At 47.8% G+C, this 16,922-nt stretch overlaps 1 protein-coding gene across 1 annotated transcript; it reads right to left on the bottom strand.

The window, feature by feature from the left end:
- Positions 1-192: 192 nt before the first annotated feature.
- Positions 193-15,454, bottom strand: vps39 (VPS39 subunit of HOPS complex). The gene is made up of 24 exons (XM_004082749.5): positions 14,954-15,454; positions 14,336-14,401; positions 14,179-14,243; positions 14,048-14,090; positions 13,834-13,928; positions 12,565-12,663; positions 12,403-12,495; positions 11,883-12,066; positions 11,005-11,125; positions 8,151-8,271; positions 7,951-8,077; positions 6,932-7,074; positions 6,719-6,859; positions 5,148-5,289; positions 4,381-4,467; positions 4,227-4,300; positions 3,892-4,108; positions 3,673-3,801; positions 3,483-3,585; positions 3,350-3,395; positions 3,116-3,265; positions 2,898-3,032; positions 1,388-1,479; positions 193-713 (listed from the first exon to the last, which is right to left on the bottom strand). Exons 1-24 carry the CDS (start codon positions 15,024-15,026, stop codon positions 632-634), a joined length of 2,628 nt encoding a protein of 875 aa, XP_004082797.1. The 5' UTR covers positions 15,027-15,454; the 3' UTR covers positions 193-631.
- Between the last annotated feature and the right edge of the window lie 1,468 nt (positions 15,455-16,922).

The following is a 16,922-nucleotide window of genomic DNA, read 5'->3' as shown; positions in this document are numbered from 1 at the left end:
TCATGGTAGGGAGAACACGTCAGTGTAAGTGTGGGGGGGGGTCATCTAAGATAGCACAAGGGTTAAAGGTCAAACTGATTGGCTAACAAAAATTTCCCATGAATCCCTTGTAAAAACATTTACTAAAGGTCCGTTATTCCAAAACCTAAATCTCTAAGCTCATCTATGAATAAAGGATGTGAGAAAGTCCTATTGATGGTTTCATTGATTTATTTTGAAATCCGGCTCCTTCCATTTGATTTCTGAACTGTTGACCTCAGCGGGGAAAAGCTGCAGACGTTAGAGAAGCTCGGCTCCAAAAGTTTGAGGAAAAATAAAAAAGCTCTGTCCAGTTTATTTTTTAATCAAGTTCATCTTCACTTTTCTTTTTCATAAAGTCCTTCTGAATTTCAAAATAAATACACTTCCTGTCATCCATCTGGGGTCCACTTCACTTTCCACAAAGGACTTCCAGTTTCAAAATAAAAGCTGAGAATGCAACAGTTCCTCTGACAGTGACTTGAGCGTTGAAATGAACTCAGGCGTGAGAGCGTGAAGAAAAGGACGTGAGGAGAAGCGTGGTCGTCCAGCTTGTTCCGCCGCCGTTCTCCTGGAGGTGGAGCGTGGCTGGAGTCCACTTCGACGGCGGGCTTCACTGCTCAGTGGGACAGGCGCTTCGATCTTTGCAGCAGAAATAGTGAACGACCACGCCGTTAGGATACCTGGCAAAGGCACTGAAGGAAACAAAGAGTGATGTCATCACGCCAGACGAGAGAACAAAGGACATGAAAACCAGACCCACTTGATAAAAAATGTGTTTTGAACATGTTCTTGTATTTCTATCATAATGGACCACATTTATAAAGATTATTATTGTGTTTGAGTATTTCTTTAAATCGTGGTGAATCAGGAGCAGACAAAAAAAAAGTGTAGTTTTTTCGTACGAACTTCAATTAGCGTTATAAGCTCCGCCCCATTCAGATGCATCCATGCAGATCCATGAAGCTGGAATCGGGATCCAAACTGAACGGCTGGATATTTCTCGCCATTTTTATCGTACCGGTAATGTTAGCTTGAGAAGCTGTAAGCTAGCAGGAGACTGTCTAAACAAAGGGATGATGGGAAATAATCCCCCCCACAATTTAAGAGGTGACATTCTAATGAATTCCTGCCGCTCTGCAGAAATTATGTCCTAGAAAACGACGCCGGTTTTTTGATTTATCCTAAAAACATCATAATTATTGGGAACGCTTTGAAAATAGATCGGAAGAAGACTGGAGGTGGGTCTTTCACGGTTACAAAGGAAGAAAACGGTTCTTTCTTTAATCACGCGAGTGCGGCCATGACGGTGCTGGGCCACAGACTCCGCCTCTGCAGAGACCTACAAGCCGTAGAGACGATTCTTCACCTGTTCCCGATCTTCTTCTTGCACACTCTGCAGATCTTCTCTTCTGTGATGACACATTTGACCTGCTGGTGGAAGATCCGCTCCTCCTGCACCTGAAAACAACAAAACGTGATGTTCCACAAAGCTTTTCCTACGGCTGAGTTTAAGGCCCACCACAAAACAAAACAACAAAAAACCAGTAGATTTACGAGATAAAAGTCGTAGTGAGCGTGCAGAGCAGCAAGAGACTCAACAGACTGAGCTGAATGTTTATTGATAACGTTCAAATGTCTGGAAGCTCATTTGTTTGATTTACGATTTATTAATGTTTTATTTATTGATGGGTAGTTTGCAGGATCTCTGCAGCCGTTGATGAAGACGTCGGTATCCCTGCAGATGTTCGCTTGAATCCTTTCTTCCTCCTCCAAAGATCTGGAGTGGCAGAGACACTCTGGCGATGCAGCGCCAGACGTTTTTTTGCCTCGACTTTGATGTCCGACCATTTCTTTTTTATTTCGGCCACGGTCCGAGGTTGTGAGGCTACAGCATTTTCGGCGTCTGCCACCGTCTGCCACTCACGTGCCTTTACGGCATTAGTAATGCCCACACTGTTCCCTCCAAACAACACTTTTCTCCTCTTTTCCACCTCGCCAACGATAACTTCTACTTCACATTGAGTGAAGTTACGTTTTTTTCATTTCCTCTCGGTGTTTGCCATGATTTTGCAAGCCATGAATATTAATTTGTGGGCGTTTCACGGACTATTTATGGGCAACTATGGGCGTGTCATGAAGCCGCAAAAAGCTGCGCTGCATTTAGAATTGGTTGTGATTTATTAAGGGAAAGATGCGTAGGATGTGCGTGCGCACGGTTTTATAACTCCGAATATTTCTGTGCGTACGCACATCCTATGTTTCATCCGTACGCCACTTCTGACGCAAATCCTACGCAAAGTTTTATAAATGAGGCCCCAGGTCTCTACGTTTGTGTGACGCTTCCGTCTGAGGAGGAGCACTTTTTGGCATTTTCAACGTTCTAACGCTAAAATAACAGACTATTTTCATTCCTCTGTATTGTTTTATGCTAAACCGGGACGTTTCATCTGGAGGAGGGGGCGTATGGAACGCTGTCTACTTCCGCATGGATGTTCGGATGACAGGTTCAGGTGAGGTGACAAATGAACTTTGTGAATGTAAAGGAGAATAAAATCTGCAGCGGTCCTCTACACCCAAACGTGTCTCTGAGCTCCTTATTTCACATATGAAACTCCGCTTTACCGAAACCGAACCCCGGAAAGCCGGCTCCACCGACTAAACTGTCGCCATCTTTCACCTTAAAGCTGGGCTCCAATAAACAGACAACTTTGCTGCAGCGGGTTAAATCTATTTTGGACATTTTGACTTTTTTTCCTGTAAGTGAGGAACAAAAACAAAACAAAAATTCTCCTCCAGAATTGTTTTCCCCACCGTTGCCCTAAAACTCCGTGGTCCTTTCCAAACCGACTTTGGAGCGAGGCGCGGGCCGGACTCACCCGCAGGAACTCGGCCTGCAGCAGGCTCTTCAGAACCTGGTTGCAGCGTTTCCTCTGAGCCTTCTCCTCCAGGACGCTCTCCAGGAAAACCCGGATCTCTCGGATCTGCGTGTTCGCTGGCAGCAGGTTGATGGCCTGAGAAGATGATTGCGGACCAATCACGTTGCCGTGACGACTCAATCATGATGCAGCGTTTCTGTTTTGTCATCTTCTGATACCTTGGTGGTGTCCAGCTTGCTGTGGTGCAGCTCCAGGACCTGCAGCGCCGCCTGCAGGTTGGCCTGAGGCTCCGACAGCTCCATCTTGATGGGTCCCAGGCAGTGGGCGTCGGGGGGGGACAGGTACATGCGCAGCAGGGACAGGTACACCTGCAGGGAAACAACAAAGATGAAGAAAGAAAGCCCCAAAATCTGAACTTCTGATCCATTTTCAACATGAGGAGCAACGCGCACGTCTCTGTCTGCCTCCACCTGTCTGTTGTAATGCCGCTGGCAGTACCTGTGAGGAGGAAGAGGACGATGAAGAGGAAAATGGACTTTTTTTACTATAGATGGACGGTTTGTGTTTGTGTAGCTGTGAACTCACTCCTCTGCCGTGCACGTGTCTTTCAGGACGTGCACGTAGATGAAGAGCGCCTGCTCGTGCTTCCCCATGCGGCCCAGCAGGAGCGCCCGCTCCTCCAGCAGCCCTGAGAGGCAAAGTTCTGACCTGGTGACTCTGAAGCTGCTGCTCGTGCACACGCATGAGCATATGCACACGCGCACACGGTACATACCGTCAAAGGGGAAGTCACTGATCAGGCTGGTGGGCTCGTAGCTGGACGAAACCTCCAGAAAGGAGAGCAGTTTGCTCCGGAATTCCCCCAGCTGCCCCGACTCCTGCCCCGCAGGCAGCACAGGAACCCCTGTAGCGGTGGGGGTGGGGGTGGTGGGGAGGTGGGGGTCAGTCACAGTGAAGATGGAGGCGCAGCTGCTTGTTCTGACGGCAAACAAACCTTCAGGCAGAGAGTTCAGGTACTGCTTCATGAGGCTCTGGACCCTCCCCAGGTACAGCTGGATCAGCACGTTGTGGAAGCGGGGGCCCTGCTCCTCCCACACGTGGATGATGTGCTCCAGGTACGGGATGGCCAGCTCCTCGAAGCCCTCCTTCAGGAACTGCAGCACCTTGTCACGGGGCAGAGCCTCCACCTCAGGGAGATCCTCTGTGAAAATCTGAGGGGCAGAAACGAGGAGGCGTGGCCTAATCTGAAAACGAGCTGCAGAGGAGCAGAAACGTGGAGGCGTGGCCTAATCTGAAAACGAGCTGCAGAGAAGAAACGTGGAGACGCACCTTCAGGCCGTCTTCTGGTGAAAGTTTCAGCACCCATGGAGAAAACTCAAAGACGATGCCCAGGTTCTCCACCCCTGTGGCGAATGGGGGCGGGGTTAATGAGTCACATAGAGTTTCAAATGATTCAGTTAAGGTGTTAGAGTCAGAAAGTCACCCAGCCTCTGCAGGTACTGCACGGTGCGCTCGTGGCCCTTCAGGGGGGAGTTGGCCTTGGTGGACTGGTCCAGAAGAACCTGCAGAGCTGCCAGAGAGAACATGGGGGGGGGGGACAAATGTCACTCCAAACGTCACAGTTGAGCTTCATCAACGTTGCCTTGGCAGCAGGTTGTTCTGTGGACACTCCTGCAACCATCCGGAAGAAGCGGAGCCTCAAGCCTGATTGGAGGAAAAACCTCTGATTCCGGTCTGTGATTGGACTACAGCGCCCCCTGCCTGCAGAGACTGCAACAGCCGGCTCCATGTCAGCCATTTATACAGAAGCAGGGAAGATTTGGACTTCACCAAAAAGAAAGATGCAGACCTGAGAGTCAATGTGTCACCAAGAACACGATCAGAGTCTGATCTGCATCCAGATGCTGATCAAACATCTGGATCTACACTCTTTACATTCAGCTCCTTCTTTTCTCTTTAATGAGTCTACAACACATCTGCATGAACGCAGGACAAACTGCACATCTGCAGTGGCGTTTCTGTGTCGGATCCAGCCAATCACGTCTGCTCTGCAGGTTTTGAGACTCTGTCACATCTAAACATCGCTGCACGTTCTCTGTGGAGCACTGAGGGTCTGGAGGAGGAGGAACTCGGGTTTTTAACCCTTTTCCTGCGTCTGTCTGCCTCCCTCATGACTCCTCCCTTCGTTGCCTCAGTGACGCAGAGAAACCAACTCCAGACAGGAGAAGCGGCTTCCAGCGGCGCTCTGACCTTTCCGGTGCAGGCCCTTCTTCTCGTACAGAATGATCAGCTCGCTGTACTTGTGCGCCTTCTTCAGGATGTACTCGCTCTCCTCGATGTGGCAGTGGTTGTTCTCCAAGCGCAGCAGGGGGGAGACGAGGGCCACGTTGGTCTAAGCGAGGAAGGACAACATCAAAGGTTTATTTTCGTCATCATCGGCGCTGAGATTCTCCTACAACATTCTTCATTGGTTTAAAAGCACAATTTAAAAAATGACTCATTTCTTCACAAATCTTTTCCATTCAAAGCAAATGGTTTTCCAAAATGCCTCCTGTTTATCCCTTTGACAGCGAAGCTTTAGCTGCAGTGTTTCTACCCTTTCCACTGCCGTAAATCTACAACCGTTTACTTCACGTGATTCCAGCGGATTCTAAAGCCGTAAAGCGGATTCGCTTTGCGTCAGTGAAGTGTTTCCACAATCAATCAGCTGCTCCTGCTGCAGAAAAAGCAGCTTTGCATCGTCACACGACACAATACTAACATAAAGTGTCTGAAATGTAAAGCTGCGTTTGTCTGCGCCTGAATCAGCTGCTCGGTTGAGGAGTCAAAGATGGTGTGTTATTCAGGTGTCACTCGCCAGCTACATCTACAGTGTTTAGGGTCAAAATCTCAGACTGCAGTGACTCGGCCGGGCCACAGGGGGCAGTGAGGAGCAGCATGGGGGGTAATGTCAACATTTTTTGATGCAATTCTTGTGTGTTTTGTTGCGCAACAGCAAGAGTTCATCCCCCCGCCTCTGCCTGTGAAAGACAATAGTGGCCGACAGGCTCTGCAGTGGATGCAGTTTATTTTTTAGTTACTATTAAGTTTGTGCGTATGAATAAAATTGATAAAATGATTCAAAAATCTTTCCTAATGTAGCATAATTTTGCACATGTTTTTAACTTTTGATACTTGATGAAATTTTGCTATGAAAACTCCTGAAACAGTGTTGTGTCTATTTTACTGGTATAGTATTATGTTTTAAAGCATATGAATGACTTTTAAAAGTAACATAATTTGCATATATTTCAGATGCTGCATTTGCCATGTTGATTTCTAAAGTTATTTTTGACGTAGTACTTAAGTAATTTCATCTTTGGCATCTGCTTTATTGATACCTTATGATTATTAATTCTGTCTGATAAAACCTAGGAACCGGATATTGATAAATCATGTAATAAAATGGTTATAGTATAACGGGGTGGGATTATATAAGTTCGCTTCTTTCCACTCCCTTTCAAGCAATTTTTATTAATTATGTCTAATTATCCTAAGTTTGATTAGTTACTGTATGAATGTATAACTGATGATTATATTGCTTTTGTGTGTATTACTCCTATTTGATTGCTTGAAATAAACCATTTCAAATCAAATCAAATCAAAATGTTTCACATTTCTGTTTGTACCAAGCAGCGTAAGCATGGATCTGTATGTTTGTGTGTGTGTGGATAATGGTGGGGTGGGGGGTGTTGGGGGCGGAGCTTCTCCCAACAGTTAGGGCCGGTAGCCTTAAAATGACTCATCTCAGGTCAACTGTGAACCAAAGACGTGTCCCTCACATGCAAGTAACACTTCAGTAGGGTGGTGTCAATGATCTGCAGCAGCTTTTTGCGGCTTTTGATGGTGGGCGTGCCCTCCATGAGCGGCGACGTGGTGGACGGGTCGGAGTCGTTCAGCTGCTTGACCAGGTGACTTCGTTTCTGCAGCAGAGAGGTTGGGATGTCAGAGGGTGGTGTCACGCGGCCGTTTTCAGGAGGTGGACGGATTCGCACCTGCGTGAGGTAATCGATCAGAGCCAGGTGAGCCTTCTCCAGCTCCGGCCCGGAAAGGCTGGGGACCGGGTTGGGGTAGTGCAGCTGCCGGCGGTAATCAGACGGCAGTAACTCTGGGTACAGTCCGATCACATGGGTGGGATCTGCCAAACGAGGAGAGGATTTCTACAACACACCTCACGGAGCATTTTAAGAACAAGAACAAAACATTTCCCCAAAAAGTAAACGAGAAAATGTTAGATCAGTTAAAAAAATATTTAATAAACCCTCAAAGACTGAAGTGTGCTTAAAGCCTGCAGACTCACTGGTTTAGTGTAAAACTGTCCTGGCTCACCAGGAAGAAAAGAACTTTTCATTGTCCTTTTAAATAAATTCTCCTTTTAGTTTGGTGGGGCGTGGCTGCAGGGCTTGATTACAAAGAAAAGCAGAATCTGGAGCAGCAGAGCTAAAGATCTCTCATCATATATCAGATTTTGTCTCATCAAACTTCTTCTCCTTTAGGTTGAGCTGAGGGCAGAGACTGGACCCCCGTGGTGGTCCCTGCAGACGCCTTTGCTTCAGTTTATTGACTTTGTGGGACGTTTTTTTGGTGTTGGGGTGATAAAGAGGCGAATGCTCCAATGTCAGTAAAGTTTAGAGAAGAAGAGAAACTCTGAAGAACAGCTGTGCTGTTCTTCAGAGTTTCTCTTCTTCTCTAAACTTTAGCTTCTGCTTTACTAACATTGCAGCATCACCTCTTTTCTTTGCTGCTCTAACCCTTGTGCTATCCTGGACACTTTAACATTGGGAGTTGGGTCATCTAGACCCACTGGACAGTGCTCTGAACCTTTTTTCTTCAATGATTTGTGATCTTCACTGGTGTCCATGGATTACATGAAATCTTTCCACCTTTATCCACCTTTGTCATGGTAGGGAGAACACGTCAATGTAAGGGGGGGGGGGGGGGGGTCATTTTGACCCCACAAGATAGCACAAGGGCTATTCTACTAGTCACTCCAGGACCCAAACATCCATCCTACCTGTGCCGAGTTTGGCAAACACCTGCATGGACTCGTCGAATCTTTTCTGGCAAAACAGGTTGAAGGCGTAAAGATTCTGGATGTGATGAATCTGCTGCTTCTTGTCTCCGTCAGAGTCGTCCTTCATCTTTCGACAACAGAAACAAAGAATGAACCGGAACATCCTGTTTGAAGATACGATGTCTGGATCGGGATCTCACCGCCAGCTGGAGAGCCAGCTCAAACTGCTTGTCCTGAAGAAGCTGCCGGATCTGGTTGGCTATCGGCACGGGAACCAGACGCCACACGAAGTGGTTGCTGGCTACATACACAACGTTGGGTCTAAAGAGATGAAACGACAGGCTGAGAACTGTTCTGACGAAGAAAAGTCTTACTCTGAAGGAACAAACATCAACAGGATTCAAAATAGTAAGAAAAATAACTAATTGGATTCCTAAAACTGAAAATAAAACCTAAACATTCGATGCCTGTTTACATATCACTACAGCAGGGGGGGGGGTCAAACTCACTGAGGGCCACATCAGCATAGTGTCTGTCCTGAAAGGGCCAGATATAATTTATACATGTAACTAAATGTAGTGAATAATAAATATACCCACTCCTTAATGTTAAATAACTAATTATTTATTTATTATAACTTTTTAAAGTGACAATTACAGTTGCATATAAAACATATGTTTGCTTGTTACTCAGTGTTTAAGCCCAATCCGATATTTCAAGTCAGATTCCCCCTGGATATGAAGAAATACACACCAATTTTTATTTTTTATTTTAAGAGATTACAAACTTTTATGCTGTCGTGGGCCACATAAAATGACATGGAGGGCCACATTTGGCCTGCAGGCCTTGAGTTTGACACCTGCACTACAGGGTCCACTCTGGGGTACAGCTACAAAATATCTGTGTAATCTGTAAGCTTTTAATGCCAATATAAAATTTAGCTCAAGTAAACTAAAGGACAACAAGAACATAAGCAGTCAAAAGGAGCTCCAACGACCCATAAGAGCCCCAACAACCAGCAGGAGCCCCAACGACCCGCAGGAGCCCCAACGACCCGCAAGAGCCCCAACAACCAGCAGGAGCCCCAACGACCCGCAGGAGCCCCAACGACCCGCAAGAGCCCCAACAACCAGCAGGAGCCCCAACGACCAGCAGGAGCCCCAACGACCCGCAGGAGCCCCAACGACCCGCAGGAGCCCCAACGACCAGCTGGAGCCCCAACGACCAGCTGGAGCCCCAACGACCCGCAGGAGCCCCAACGACCCGCAAGAGCCCCAACGACCCGCAAGAGCCCCAACGACCCGCAAGAGCCCCAACGACCAGCAGGAGCCCCAACGACCAGCAGGAGCCCCAACGACCAGCAGGAGCCCCAACGACCCGCAGGAGCCCCAACGACCAGCAGGAACCCCAACGACCCGCAAGAGCCCCAAAGACCCGCAAGAGCCCCAACAACCAGCAGGAGCCCCAACGACCAGCAGGAGCCCCAACGACCCGTAAGAGCCCCAACGACCCGCAGGAGCCCCAACGACCAGCAGGAGCCCCAACGACCAGCAGGAGCCCCAACGACCCGCAGGAGCCCCAACGACCCGCAAGAGCCCCAACGACCCGCAAGAGCCCCAACAACCAGCAGGAGCCCCAACGACCAGCAGGAGCCCCAACGACCAGCAGGAGCCCCAACGACCAGCAGGAGCCCCAACGACCCGCAGGAGCCCCAACGACCAGCAGGAACCCCAACGACCCGCAAGAGCCCCAAAGACCCGCAAGAGCCCCAACAACCAGCAGGAGCCCCAACGACCAGCAGGAGCCCCAACGACCCGTAAGAGCCCCAACGACCCGCAGGAGCCCCAACGACCAGCAGGAGCCCCAACGACCCGTAAGAGCCCCAACGACCCGTAAGAGCTCCAACGACCCGTAAGAGCCCCAAAGACCAGCAGGAGCCCCAACGACCAGCAGGAGCCCCAACGACCCGCAAGAGCCCCAACAACCAGCAGGAGCCCCAACGACCAGCAGGAGCCCCAATGACCCGTAAGAGCCCCAACGACCCGCAGGAGCCCCAACGACCAGCAGGAGCCCCAACGACCCGCAGGAGCCCCAACGACCCGCAAGAGCTCCAACGACCCGTAAGAGCCCCAAAGACCAGCAGGAGCCCCAACGACCAGCAGGAGCCCCAACGACCCGTAAGAGCCCCAACGACCAGCAGGAGCCCCAACGACCCGCAGGAGCCCCAACGACCCGCAGGAGCCCCAACGACCCGCAGGAGCCCCAACGACCCGCAAGAGCCCCAACGACCCGTAAGAGCCCCAACGACCAGCAGGAGCCCCAACGACCAGCAGGAGCCCCAACGACCACCAGGAGCCCCAACGACCCGCAGGAGCCCCAACGACCCGCAGGAGCCCCAACGACCCGTAAGAGCCCCAAAGACCAGCAGGAGCCCCAACTGTCCATAGGATTTCCAACATTCCCGCAGGAGCCCCAACGACCCGTAAGAGCCCCAACGACCAGCAGGAGCCCCAACGACCAGCAGGAGCCCCAACGACCCGCAGGAGCCCCAACGACCCGCAAGAGCCCCAACGACCCGTAAGAGCCCCAACGACCAGCAGGAGCCCCAACGACCAGCAGGAGCCCCAACGACCAGCAGGAGCCCCAACGACCAGCAGGAGCCCCAACGACCCGTAAGAGCCCCAAAGACCAGCAGGAGCCCCAACTGTCCATAGGATTTCCAACATTCCCGCAGGAGCTACTTCTATGCGGCCCAACTTCATCACAGTTCTGGCCCTTTTTTGCCGTCTATAGTTACTCTGTCTATCCATGGGAACTGTAAGGGCGGTCTGCACGTTCTCATCCTATTCTGATTTATATTTGATTTAGTCATTGAAATGGGGGCGTGGTCACTGATTGACATGTGGCCATCTAATGAACAGAACCCCTTACTGGCTGTTTTACTGTCACGATTCCTACAGGTTTCATTCAAGATCTTTTCTAAAAAAAAATGGCATTAAAGTTAGTCCAAAACAAAGCATCAGGTACTACAACCACACGGTTCATCCATCTCACCCCGCCGAGGTGATGAAGCGCGGTCGCTGCAGCTCCACGCTCTGCACCAGCAGCCTCGGCTCAACGGTTCGTATCTCCACGTATCGAGGAAGAACGGCGATGATGTAAGGGGGCTGGTGCTCTGTGAACAGAAATAAAAGCTGCTGCAGCACAAGGCTTTTCTGAAGCGGAACGTCTCAGAGCACAGAGACGGTGAACGGGAACGTGGTACGGGGCAGAACGTGAGCAGAACCATCCGGATCCAGCAGGGACCACTAAGGACTGACTGCTGGGAGGAGGACGGTGAGAGTTTAAGGTTTAGTTTTCCTTTAACGGAACATTCATGGGGGCTGCAGCTCCATGGTCACGATGTTTGTGTCGCAGCTGCTGCTCTCTGCCCTACAAAATGATTTGATTTGAAACGTTCTGGTCTTCTGCATGAAACCTGCACTTCCTCCTGCTCACTTCTGCTTCCTGCCGAGCTCAGACACATCTGGCCAGCAGCTGTGATCCCACCCGGTACCAGAACAGGATCTAAACTGAGCTTCATCTCAGCTCAATCAACAGCCTAAAACACAGAGAGACGCAGAAAACTGGAGCTCAACACTTAACAGTTTCGTTCACGTGAACAAACCTGATGTTAGTTGATCAATAAAGGTCAAAGTTCATGATCAAACAGTGAGAAACAGACTTTAAAATAAATGGATGAATGGGAGAGTTCAAGGAGAAAGAAAATGCAAAAAGAACACACAAACTATTGGACTATGCTTCTGGAAGGAGAGTGTCCAAAAACAGTTTCACAGTCAGACATGGAAGTGGGAGTGTGATGGTGTGGTGAGAACTCTGGTTTGGCAGCAGATCAAAAAAAACAAAGAAAAGTCTAAAACGCCTTTACTTACCCATGGCGATGGGGATATCTGTCCAGTTTAGGGCGCACTTCTGCGTGCAAACTCCTTCCTCGTTCAGAACAACAGTGAGGTCATCCTGACCCACCGCCACTTTCCCATCAGCCAGTGGGGCAACCAGAGGCTCCAGCTGCTTCCCGGTGGGGAAAAGCTCCTTGATGGAGCCTCTGCCATCGAGCTGATCGACAGGAGAGACAGCAGGAGTCCAAAAGGATCCGTCAGAACCACATCAGGACACACCTCAAGACAAACGGTAGAACTTAACTCAGGAAGTCAAAACCCAGAGAACGGTTTTAGAAAAAAACGACAGTAATCGCTGAGACTTTTTACACTAAAACTGGAGATTCTTTTTCAATGTTTATGGTCTTTTACCATCACCACCTGATCATTGGATTCATGACTGTCGTGTTTTGTGAGTGAAACCCAACAAAATCCTCCGTTTTGCTCGGATGACACTTGGGCTCAGACTGTGGACGTCTCTGCCGGGTGTTGAGGATGGGTCTGTCCCACGTACCCGGATGAGGTAATAGTCCCGTTTGAAGCCCACACATATGGAGTTTTCGCACCACGCCATGGATTTGGGAATGTCCGGAACGCCCAGGTCTCCCTGGAAGATGAAGCCGGGCGTGAGCCGAGCGCTCCTCGGTGGTCCCGCTCAAGGCCGACCTGGTCTCACCTGCAGCTCGTGGAACTCCCGGTCCTTCCAGTAGAACAGCTGGAGCTTCTTCTTGACCGCCACGCACATTCGGAGCCGCTCCTCCCCCGAGGCGGCGAGCTGAAAGAGCCACAGAGACGGAACTGCTCAACATGAGCCGACCTTCAACCGGCTGGTCTGGCGGTCAGACGGTGAAGCGCTTCATCACGGGTTTGAGAAAAAAGGAAGAATAATATTTCTCTTTTAAACGGAAAAGGAAGAAGGTCTGAAGCATTTCTGTTCTGCAGTGAGTTACCCAGACAGAAGACGTAATCTGATCAGATAATCTGAATAGAGATCATTCAGATTGTTCAGATGTGTGGTGCTTTAATCACGCAGAAGCACTGCAGTGAAAAGGACATTTTTGTAGCATTTTTTTGATGATGGAGGACACATACAGAAAATTAACCTGTAACTTTTCTGAGTATTTCTTTATTCAAATCGCTTTGAATCAGGAGCAGACGAAAAAATGCTGGTTTGAGAAGAAAAAAAAAGGGACAGAAAAAATATGCTGGGTGGGCCACAAAAGCTCTCAGAGGGGAAAGAGGGGGCGGGGTTGCTTAGCGCTGACAGCTGCTGAGAACTGGACTGAGTGATGTCACCCAGAGAGAACACTCCCTTCTGGCTCCAATGACATGAAGCCAGTTCAACCGCCATTTTATCGCATCTGTTGGAGCCAGACGGCATAAGTGAGCAGTGATTGGGACAAGTCGGTTTGAGTCCTCCTTCCTATGGCAACCACTCCCACCAATCAGGAGTAAGCTGGTAGGACGGCCACACCCCTACTTTTTGAGAGTGGGCCACACAAAAATCTGTCAAACGTTGGATGCAAAACCGCCAAGTTTTATTGAGGCGTCTGATTGGTCAGTTTATAACTGGAATAACTTGAACTACAGAAAAAAATATCCTGAAAAAAATTATGATTATTAAGAACAAGTAAAAAAAAAAAAAGTTATGAGAGCAATAGTTATTCTGGCCATTAGAATAATAGAAGATTAGCTGTTTGTTTCTCTATAGAGGTCTAAGGGATTCTGGCTCCTTCCTGTTTGGAACGCCAGGAGGGAGGGGTCACTCGGTCCAGTTCTCATATATAGTCAACAGGTCCCGCCCACAACTCAGAGGTGAATTTCTAATGAACTCCTGCTGCTCTGCTGAATCTATATCCAAGAAAAACACACCCTTTTAAAAAAAATGTAGCCTAAAAACAGCATCATGATGATTAGAAGACCGCTGTGAAAAGGAAGGACTGACCTGCAGGTCGCAGGTGAACAGCGTGGCTCCTTTGGCTTTGGACACCACGGTGATCTGCTGGAAGGTCAGGAGGTCATGAACGTGGATGTTGTTCTCTGCAGGAGAGAGGCGAGCCGGGTGTTGAGCTCATGAGCAGAAGGACTAAACTGTGAGTAGAACTAAGGTCTAATGTCTTGATGGTGTTGGAATGGAGCTGTGACAGCAGAGAACTTACCCAGAAGGCTGACCAGGATTTTGTACTGAGAGACCACATAAAGCTGGAAGCATCACAAAGTTAGACCAGTTAGAAACATCCAAAAATCACATTTAAACATTGAAAGTGAAAGTTAGGTCACAAAGTGAAACCTGCTGGATCTTCTTTGAAAAGTTCTTATTGGACTTTTCCAAAGTGACTTCAAAGCGGTTGGTTCCTGAGGGGGGGAAAAAAAGGGGAGGAGCTTCCTTTAAAAGCCGGTGGGACTCCAGCAGGGATCAGGGGCTCACAGGCGGGCGTCCGACCTACCAGCATCTTTCTTGATCCGGTACAGGAGGAGATGTCCTGGTTTTGTTCCTACGAGCAGCCCGTCCTCTGAGGGAACACAAACCCGCTCAAACCGGGCCAAAGCCACAGAAAACTCCTCCACAACAACAAATGCTGGACGGCTGGTCCTCAGAGCTCAGACACTAAATGTTTCTAAAGCTGGATCTTAAAAAAGAATCACTGCAAAGGAGGTTTAATATGTTTACAATAAATGTATTTCCGATCTGTAAGACCCAAATGTATTCAGTTATTTAGAGCAGAGGATGACTGCCTCAGTCCATTTGATTTAAATCACAAGTTGATGATTCTTGGATTGAAAATTAGTTGTTTTTTTCTTTGAAAATCAATTTTTCTTGTTTATAAACTAAAGAGTTTTCTCATAAAATACGATTTCAACTGAAGAAACTTTATTAGATCTAAATGTCCACATTGGTTTGTTTCATTTTTTTAACTTAACAGTAGTTTAAACCTGTTTGTCGAACAGAAAGTTTGTGCTCATCGAGCTGGAGGACTCGGAGACTGTCCTGGTCGGGATTCGAACCCCTGACCAGAACATCCCACTAAACAAAAGCCCCTAAAAGCCCTGGGGGGCTGACTCACCCCAGGCGGCGAGACAGTCGATCTGGAGGGGGAGTTTTTCCAGAATGGGCAGGGACTCGTAGGCGTCATGCATCCTGAAGTCAACAGACCCCCCCGTGAGCCTCCTGTGGGTCAGTCACGGCGGTCGGCTGCAGACAACGTCCATTCACGGAAAAACCCGAACTCAGCGTCAATTTCCCGAAGTTTCTCTTCTGTTTTTACGGGGGAATAAAGCTAATCATTAGCTGCTAGCTCAATTAGCAACTGCGAGGACACAGAAATAAAAGCGAGCTAAAGCAGTCCGCAACTTTATCGAGGAGACATAATTCCTGCGAAAAACCCACAAAAGGGCGGAAAAAACTCCGAATCCGCGGAGAAATTTACAGTTTGTGTTCACTTCTCCGTACTTCCTGAGTGCGCCTGCGCGGTGCAGGGGGCACCTGACTGTCACGTGAGCGGCTGGGCGATCCCGAGGAACTCATTAAAGGCGCAGAAGCCTGGTTCAAGAAGACATTTAGAACATGTGTGACCATTTTATTCCTACTTAGATCCAAAGAGCGGTTTTATCGTCGTGGACAAAAACTACTAAACATTAAATACACGAGAATTTTAAAAACAAAACAAAAAAAAAACATGAAGAAATTAAAAGATAACCAAGAGGAGAAAAACGCAAGAAAACACAGAGAGAAGTTGCTAAAAAAGTGAAACATTACTCTTAGAAATAATTTTATTAATAAATTGAGTATAAGTATACTTTAGTAAAGATGATGCATGTGTAGTGTCAGAGGTATACTATCTGAAAACATCTTCAGACTTAACTGGAACATTTTAAGTTGAATATAGAATAAGTATCCTGCCTCACTTTAATATTGATGGATTTGTGTGGATCATTCAAGAAAATGATGAGTTCAAAAGAAAACAAATCCTTTCAAGTTTCTGCCCGGAGGTGGCTGGTAATACGTTGGATTTACTCACATTCATGGGAGTATAATTCAAATAATGCATCAAACTTTTACATACGTGGATACATTTTTTTAAATAGACATGACTACTTTAACCCAACTACACTGGACTTACAGCTTCTATTTAGCATTAAATATGGAGTTAGTGACGCTGTCATTCCACACAGGCACTGAGGTTTTGCACAATCAAATTAAATCAACGTTTATTTAAAAATGACCTTTTCATGCTTAACATGGTTTGGTGTGTGAAAAAACACAGCCGTGTCTGATAATAGAAGAACCTAAGATGTCAGTTATCAATACAGACACTATGAACTTTATTGAACTATTTCTGTAATGAATTTGATAAATCTGTGGGAGTTTTTATATAATGACTACAACTAGTGCTTGAAATAAAACAAATCCAATCTTCTATTGTCCACTTTTGGTGAGTCTGTGTGAATTGTAGCCTCAGATTCCTGTTCTTAGCTTTCAGGGGTGACACACAGTGTGGTCTTCTGCTGCTGTAACCCATCTGCCTTAAGTGTTGTGCGTTCAGAGCTGCTCTCCTGCAGACCTCGGTTAGAACCAGTGGTTTTTGGAGTTCCTGTTGTCTTTCTATCAGCTGGAACCAGTCTAGCCGTTCTCCTCTGACATCAACAAGGCATTTCCGTCCACACTTGTTGCTCACAGGATATTTCCTCTTTTTTGGACCGTTCTCTGTAAATCCTAGAGATGGTTGTGGGTGAAAATCCTAGTAGACCAGCAGTCTCTGAAATCCTCAGACCAGCCTGTCTGGGACCAACAACCACGTCACGTTCAAAGTCACTTCAATCCCCTCTCTTCCTCATACTGATGCTCGGTTTCATCGTCTGGATCATGTCTGCATGCCTGAATGTACAGAGTTGCTGCCATCTGATTGGCTGATTAGAAATTTGAGTAAACAAGCAATCAGACGTGTAAATATGTGTATGTATTGTACAAAAGAATATAAGAAATAAAGTTTCTTTGGATGCATTTGACTGTGTTTAGAATTCTCTAGTTATTCT

This window comes from Oryzias latipes, chromosome 22, assembly GCF_053564925.1.
Source record: "Oryzias latipes strain Hd-rR chromosome 22, Olatipes_Hd-rR_3.1".
NCBI classification, from domain to species: Eukaryota; Metazoa; Chordata; class Actinopteri; order Beloniformes; family Adrianichthyidae; genus Oryzias; species Oryzias latipes.
The sequence above is the reverse complement of the archived record's forward strand: the minus strand, read 5'-3'. Positions and strand labels throughout refer to the sequence as shown.

Coding starts and splice junctions, on each gene's coding strand:
- vps39 (XM_004082749.5), bottom strand. CDS start 15,026: ATGCATGACGCCTACGAGTCCCTGCCCATTCTGGAAAAACTCCCCCTC. Junction 7,075..7,950: donor GTTTGCCAAACTCGGCACAG/GTAGGATGGATG, acceptor CTCGTTTGGCAG/ATCCCACCCATGTGATCGGA. Junction 3,586..3,672: donor CAGTGACTTCCCCTTTGACG/GTATGTACCGTG, acceptor TTTGCCTCTCAG/GGCTGCTGGAGGAGCGGGCG.